At 44.6% G+C, this 7,986-nt stretch overlaps 2 protein-coding genes across 2 annotated transcripts in view; both read left to right on the top strand.

Moving 5' to 3' along the window:
• Positions 1–1,602: 1,602 nt before the first annotated feature.
• LOC148014228 (uncharacterized) lies at positions 1,603–3,433 on the top strand. The gene is made up of 5 exons (XM_087666534.1): positions 1,603–1,699; positions 1,783–2,277; positions 2,376–2,766; positions 2,851–3,026; positions 3,155–3,433. Exons 1-5 carry the CDS (start codon positions 1,661–1,663, stop codon positions 3,431–3,433), a joined length of 1,380 nt encoding a protein of 459 aa, XP_087522660.1. The 5' UTR covers positions 1,603–1,660.
• Positions 3,434–5,302: 1,869 nt separating this feature from the next.
• LOC148014227 (pentatricopeptide repeat-containing protein At4g04370-like) overlaps positions 5,303–7,986 on the top strand; it is a 68,283-nt gene continuing 65,599 nt past the window's right edge. Inside the window, exon 1 of the mRNA XM_087666533.1 lies at positions 5,303–7,949. Coding sequence (XP_087522659.1) covers positions 5,303–7,949 — 2,647 coding nt within the window. The remainder of the gene's footprint in view (positions 7,950–7,986) is intronic.

Genomic DNA, 7,986 nt, shown 5'->3' with positions numbered 1-7,986 from the left:
GGGCCCACTATCTCTAATACACGTTTTTGAATCGTAGACCACAAGTAAACCTAGACATAATAGTAAACCCAGCCATTAAAGTAAACTGTATCTTGGAAGTAAACTGTGTCAACCTGGAACCGAAAGCCGAAAAGCTCTCGGTATTACCCATAGGAAAATCTTGCACATAGGGCATATTCGTGTGTTGTTGTGAATGGAGGTTTGAGGCCCATATTGCAAGCGCATACAAGCTCACGAGATCATTGGAACAAAGGTTTGAGGTTCATATTGTGATTTCTTGCTCATGGCTTCCACTACAAGGTGCATATCTCTCTCTCTTTCTTCCTCTCATATTTGCATTGGATGCATTGTGACATTGGAATGATGTTTTGGTGATATATACGTATGTAGTCAACACGCATGGATTATGGAAAGTGACATTGAGATCGATGATCTCGACACCGATGAAGAGACATCAGATGGATCATCAAGTGATGAGGTTGAGATGCTTGATTTCTTAAGTGGAGACAATGATTCGGCACCACAAGAAATCACTATCAATGCACCAAGACCAGCTACCTATACCTCATCGAAGTACTTCTCTTTCAATAGAGAGACTTACGGCTTGATGGTCAGTGATTTGAGTGGGCAGAAGGCCATCACATTGGAGGTGCTCAAGCAACTCCATAGGAGGGAGTTGCTCGACTTGAAGAAGTGGAGAAGAATCAGAGAAGGTCTTTGCATTGGTAGAAATGGCGATGGACACATTACATTGGCCTTGAAATCAGAGCCATCATTGCGCATTGCATGTATAGAGGAGTGGGAGAGCATATTCCTTGAAAATCACATAAACAAGGTTACAGGTGCTACGAGGGTATCAATGTCACAATTGATTCCATCAAATCCACGTGGTGTACTGACTTGAGAAGGCATGGCATTCCTCTTGCGTATGTGAGAGATCTCATCGGTGGGTGTACTTGCAAGGTGTTCACAAGGCCCCATGGTTATAAAGGCCCATTTCTAGTTCATGGGAAGGTTCTGGAAAGAAGAGCACCCATCTTGGAGCTTACTGTAGATAGATCTCTTGTTGAGCGGAGGCTTCAAGAAATCATGCTTGAACACAATGTTAGGTTGGGCAAGGTCCGTTCGACCAAAAAGCATGGTTTAGGGAAGGCAATAGTGGAATATGCATGTCATCGCAGTGGTAGAGCAACTCGAAAGGGCTCCCAAATCCATAGGTTGCGAACCTCGAAGAAATGTGGTTGCCCTTTCAAGGTGCAGATCGAGTACAAAGACGATCTCCATAATGTCACTATACGGGTCCATGGACCACACGAGGGTCATGTTCCTGGATCTCATGCTGACTTGTATCACTTCCAGTGCATCCAGCTGTGATTGATTACTGCAAGGATGACCTGTTTGACGTTGGGTCATGTCGCCACGTCGCGAAGATGAGCCTAACCAAGGAGCGGTTTCATTTGAAAAATGCATCTCCATTGGATCGTGTCATTTATAGGTTCTTCATGATACCAAGGGAGGTACATACACTATCATACCAAATGCGAACTGAAGGTATGTTACCTTCTAAGCCATTGCTCTATGATATTAGGTTGCTTTTGAGCGTCAATGTTCTGCGTGTCGTCCTGCTGCAGGCAAACTTTCGAAGGATGATTGGGCGGCAATGTATTTGGAGGCTCTCCGTCTACGAGATCAAAACAAGGTATTTGTCATATTCTCATTAATGTTTATAAGCTGCGAAAATTAGTACATCTATTTGATAGTATCATCTACATGGTCTTTTAGGTACTCTATTGCCAACCATACAATCCTCATGCCATAGAGGACAAGGACAAACCATTCGTACTGATAGTCCAGGATGAATGGATGTTGCAAATGAGTAAGAGGTTCTCAAAGAACAATGCTTGGGCAATCGATAGCACATTCAAGACCAATGTGTTTGGTCTTCCACTTTATGTGGCGGTTTTACCAAACCAACATGGGGTGGGTATCCCTATTTGGTTTATGCTATGCACTAGTGACAATGGGTCAAACCAAGAGATTATGGCTTTGCAAATCACCATGAGACTAGTCCTCTCTAGGATGGGAGATATTCGCCCTGCTGCCCTGGTGATTGATAAGTCCCAGCTAGAGCTGGAGGCGCTCTCGAAGGTTGTTCTGGAAGACCCTCATTGTTGGACCACTGACTACCTTGGTGGCAACAAACGTCAACGTGCATGCCATATTATTCTATGCTGGTTCCACACAAAGAAAGCATGGGTTGAAAATCTCTTGTCACAGGTACATCTTTTCAATATCATTTTACTTTTAAGCATTACCTTTTTGTGAATTCCATGAGCTTGACAGTGAGTACTTCACATGTTCTTGCGTGAATCAAGGTCCCTATAGATGAGCGCGATCATGTGTATGCCTCTTTGTCCAATCTTATGCATTGCCCTACAGAGTCGCAGTTTGATGATATGTTTGAGCAATTGCTTCATCATTATTCCACTCATCCAAATGTGGTTCGATACGTTACCAATGGATGGTATGGGAAAGATTGTATTTGGCGTGCAAGATGGCCCAAGTTTGGTTGCATGTTTCCACATGGTAATGTCGACACAACCAACCTCATTGAGAGACTTTGGCAATATATCAAGTACACTCTACTTGATGCTAGGATCAACAGGTCCATTTTGGATCTACTGCACGCCCTTGTCGATGACTCGTCATCGGGGTCTAGAATGGGTGGATCAGCTTTGGAGTTTTTCAAGCAAAAGCAAGAGATAGGTAATGTGGTCAATTTCCTTTCTATTTCCACATTTGACCTTTCCTTGAAACGCATTGTTGTCTTATACATGTTTTTTATGCCAGCTGATTCTAAGCGCTTCAAAGTCTATGGGTCAAGCAAGAGTCATACGGCTAGATTGACAGCAGGGGAGAAGATTCTTCAGCGGTATGAGCAAGATCCCTCCTCTCTTCAAGTCATTAACGAGGGGACCATGTTGTTTAAAATAGCGAGCACAACCCAACATGCAAAATGGTATCATGTAAGTGTACAATCAAACTACTGTGATTGCCCTGATTGATCGACTGACTGTAAACATCTTCATGGTTTGAGGCTCATCTTGAAGAGCTATTTTCCTCACCTTCATGAGGTTCTCCCCATCATCGATAGTGCGCATTTGATGACAAAAAGGAAAGACCAGGTGGCAACGAAATCCCAGGATTGGAGAAACCAGGTTCCGGTGGTGGTGTGCAGGAAGGGGATCTCGTGTCCTCCATCGCAGACTTTAGAGGGCTCCTTCAGAGGATCGAGGATGGGATTCCATCCTACACAGCGGCACAGATGGATGCTTGTATGCGCCAATTGGAAAGTGCTAAAGAGTCTCTTGTTCACATGTTCACACCACAGCAGATTGACATGCCTAAAAAGGGCGGGATCTATCAGATCTAGGAAAATGTCACACAGACATGCTTAGGGCATGGAAAGGATCATCGTCATCATCCAAACGAGAGGGGGGAGTCTTCATCACAACCCAAGCGTCCATCTATCACAGGCGTGTTAAGGCACAAGCATCAACGAGGGAGGGGTCGTGTGAGGTTTAGCCCAAAACTGCGCATATATTGTCCTCATTACTGCACCAAAACATTTTTGGTGGACCCTCTGGCAATGTATTCATGCCATACTTGCCATGCACTGCTCCCTCTATCCTTGCGGTATGCTCCTCGTCCAGCGGATTCTATCTTGATCGGCAGGGCGGTGCGATTGTATGGTGAGTCTTACATTGGCACTTGTTGTATTTTGTATTGCACCTACAACAGTGAGAATGAGGAGCGACAATTTTCTCTCTCATTCCCTGATGGGTCCACGATCACAAAAGTTTTGGCATCTAGGTTCAGAATGTTTGTATTGTACACATGATTGTCCATTTAAGTGAAATCCCATTGGCATCTCATTGTTGATTTTGGTGTCTCATTCTTGCATCTGTTCTATTCATTGTCCAAACACTAAAGCCTGAACCATTACCCTAAACCAAGTACCCTAAACCATATCATAAGATCCTAAAGCATTAACCATGTGCTCGTTGCGCGAGGATGTAAGCATGTGCTCGTTGCTTTCGTTGCATTCGTTCTATTCATTGACATGATAAACAAAGATATAATAAACTTGACACAATAAACTTTGCATTCGTCTCTAGTGTATGGCAAACTTTGCATTCGTCTCTATCAATGTGTTCACACAAACTTTGATGGTAGAAAATTTGTATATTCACGTTGCAGCCTCCTGAGACGCACATGAAAACGTTGCAACCTCCTGTCACGCAGATGAAGACGCTGTAGCCTCCTAAGATGTTGCAGCCTCCCACACAAGCGTCACGCTGCGGATATGGGTGTCACGGTCACGCTGTAGCCTCCTGTGTCACGGACTGGGCACGCTACTGTGGGAGGGATGAAGACGCCGAACTGAGGGAGGGATGAAGACGCCGAATTGAGGGATGCGCACGCTATTGTGGGTATGAGAGAGAGAGAGAGAGAACGAGAACGGAAGGAACAATGCACGCAGCAGGCAAGTTCGCATTCGTGAGAAACAAAGGCCGCGGCATCTGATACTTCGCATGCGCACACGTTTCGATGTCACCCTGTTCGTTGGCGGCGGCACATTCTCTGGGCCCCTCCCAATTATAAGGAGTTAAGGTGTCTCCAGTTTCGCATGCGCACACACGTCTCCCCAGTACCATCGACGGGCACTTTTCCGACTGGACGAGTTTAAGATTGTGGGCGGGCTCACAAAAAACGGATGGGTTTACTTGCCCACGGGATCGACGTCTGCAATGTGATCGTGAGGAGGGGGATTAACGACAGCCGTTGATCCCAACTCCCCGAGGTCTTAAAGACCCCGTGGGAGATAGTGCTGAGGGTAGATCATGGTTGCCCGCAGGACCCGGCTGCTAGCTAATAATAACCAGTAGTAATTAGAAGATTGCAGCAGCAAGCCTGGTACCACATCGCCTGCGTTGGGAGACAAATAGACCTGTTCCATATATGCAGCAAACTTGACAACAGGTGTCACAACATACAGTGTATGCGCCTGCCCCCAAGAGGTTCTGGCTGCATCTCATGTGCACCTGCAATTCATCAGGCCATGACCTCCTTTGTTGTCAGATAGTGGGTGCAATTGGCAGCAGCAGCAGCAGCTGCTCATGTTCTTGGTTGTGTGTGGAATCATCTGGAAGTTTTCAGAAACACAAGCAATGAATGATCCTTAGCTTAATGGAAAGCTTTCCAATGTCTTGTTCATAAGGCTCCACGGGCAACCTCACGTATGCTGCTAGCTTCCCCTTGTCCTCGGGAGAAGCTTTTACAGCACACATGCCGAGAATTCGAGCTTCTGCTTCATCGGGGTGTGCTCTTGTCCCGGGATGCTGTATTTCGTCTCCTCGAAATCTGCCTCCAGACAAAGGGCCTCCATGGTGCAAGACAGGTGCATGCTCTCATGGTCTGCAGTGGGGTAGATTCCTTGACCTGTGCTGGATACCATCTCATTCGCCTGTTCACTGCATGCTCGAGTGTGTTTGATGCATCATGCATCTTTGCAAAAATATCCGTTAACAACCCATACACATGGAATGCAATTATTGCAGCACATGTAGAGCTTGGAAGCAGCATGATTGCAGTTGAGCTTTTTACCAGCATGCAGCAGAAGGGCATCGACCCGGACAGGTTTAGCTTCTTGTCCATTCTAAGGGCATGCAGTGCTGTTGGAGCTGTGATGTATGGCAGATCAATACATGATATGGTGCTCAAATGTGGACTTGAATCAGATGTTGAGGTTATGAATACTGTCATTGACATGTACACAAAGTGTGCAAGTCTGGTGGAGGCACGCAAAGTCTTCGACAGGTTGTCATGTAGAGATGTAGTGTCATGGAATGCCTTGATTGCAGGATATGCTACAGTTGGGGATAGCTCTTGTGCTCTTGAGCTTGTCAATGAAATGCAGCAAGAGGGCAGAAAACCTCATATATTCTCGTTTGCAAGCATTCTGAAAGCATGTGCAAGCCTAGGAGCTTTGGAACCAGGCAGGTGGATACATGACCAGATTATCAGAAGTGGATATGAATTAAATGTTCCAATTGGCAGTGCACTTGTTGACATGTATGCAAAGTGTGGCCTTCTAGCAGAGGCACGGTTGTTATTTAATCAACTGGAAAATCGAGATCTGCTGTCATGGACTGCAATGATTTCAGGGTACATGGCAGCTGGTAAACATATCATTGCTCCTAAATTGTATGTGAGAATGCTTCAACAGGGTATAATGCCTGACAATCACCTATTCTCATCCATTTTAAAGTCATGTGGAAGCATTCAAGAAGGAGAATGGGGTAGAAAGATACACAATCAAGTTGTCAAAATTGGACTAGATCAAGATGTCATCATTGGAATTGCCATTGTTGACATGTATGTGAACTTTGGTAGTTTGGAAAGCTCATTCCAAGTCTTTGAGAGTTTCCAGAATAAAAATGTCCTTCTCTGGAAGGCATTAATCAAAGGCTATGTGAAGCTAGGTTGTCTGCTCTCTGCTTTGGGACTATTCAAAAGAATGCATCAGAGGGATATTGAAATAGACAAAGCTCTTTTTGTTTCACTTATAAAAGCATGTGGTCATCTTGCTGACTTGCAGGTCGCAAAATTGATAAATGAACTAGCATTCAGGTTTGGATGGGAGGCAGACCTTATGGTTTGGAATAGTGTTCTCACCATGTTTGTAAACTGTGGAGATTTGTTGCAGGCACGCGATGTTTTTAACAAAATGCTCAATAGGGACATAGAATCGTGGACTGCTATTATTACAGCTTACTTTCAGCATGAACAGTGCTTGCTTGCATTACAACTTTTTACCAAGATGCAGCAGGTAGGTATTGTACCAGACACACTTTTATTTTTATCCTTATTAAAGGTTTGTGGTAGCATTGAAGGAGGCCGTCTTACACATGATCTGATTACTAAGTTTGGACAAGATTTGGATTTGGTAGTTGGGAGTGCTCTCATCAACATGCATATCAAATGTGGGACTTTAGAAGATGCACACAGTGTCTTTGTCAATTTGCAATGTCCAGATGTGGTAGCATGGGGCACCATGATAGCAGGCTATGCTGATTGTGGAGATGGACTGTGTGCTCTGCAGCTTTTTGAGAAAATGCAGGAGGTTGGTGCAAGAGCAGACGATGGAATTTATATATGTACTTTAAAATCTTGCAGTCACACACACTTGGTATGCCAAGGTCATTTGATACATGATCAAATCATCAGAACTGAGCGAGAATCTGAGGTGGTTATTGGCAACACACTTGTGGACATGTACACTAAATGCAGTTGCCTAGAAGAAGCACAGAGAGTTTTTGACAACTTATTTGAACGAGACTTGATATCGTGGGGTGCACTGATGACAGGTTATGTCCAAAGTGGAAAGGTGCACATGGTTCTAGAATTCTACAAGATGATGCAGGAGGAACATTTACAGCCAGACACAACCATTTATTCATGTGTCTTGAAAGCATGCAGTCATGCAAGCACACTAGAGCATGGTAGGCTTATACATGACCAGTTGATCCTAAGTGGCATTGAGTTAGATGCAGTTGTAGGTTCTGCTTTGCTGGGCATGTATGCCCAGTATGGGAAGCTTCAGGAGGCATATCAAGTGTTCATGATGCTCCAAAGCAATGATGAACGTTGTTGGAGTACATTGATTTCGGGGTGTGCAATGCATGGGCATGGACAGCTAGTCCTTGAACTCTATAAAAAGTTAAGCCAAGCTGCAGTCTTACCTAGCAAAGCAACAGTTTTATGGATCCTAAAAGCATGTACTGACGCAGGAACTATTGAACAAGGCAGTCTGCTTCACAATGAAATGACTCGAATTGGAATGGAACTGGACACAGTCCTTGGAAATACTCTGGTGGATATGTACTGTAAGTGTGGAAGCTTACAGGATGCACTAAAAGTTTT

Source organism: Lygodium microphyllum, chromosome 25 (assembly GCF_053477565.2).
Source record: "Lygodium microphyllum isolate KBCC chromosome 25, Lygodium_microphyllum_v1.1.10, whole genome shotgun sequence".
Lineage (NCBI taxonomy): Eukaryota > Viridiplantae > Streptophyta > Polypodiopsida > Schizaeales > Lygodiaceae > Lygodium > Lygodium microphyllum.
This window is presented reverse-complemented; position numbering and strand designations above follow the sequence as displayed.

Excerpts from the sequence above, each read along its gene's own strand:
- LOC148014228 (XM_087666534.1), top strand. The coding sequence starts at position 1,661 with ATGTATTTGGAGGCTCTCCGTCTACGAGATCAAAACAAG. Across the intron at positions 1,700-1,782 it reads GTCTACGAGATCAAAACAAG|GTACTCTATTGCCAACCATA; the intron begins GTATTTGTCATA and ends ATGGTCTTTTAG. Across the intron at positions 3,027-3,154 it reads AACATGCAAAATGGTATCAT|TGCGCATTTGATGACAAAAA; the intron begins GTAAGTGTACAA and ends CATCATCGATAG.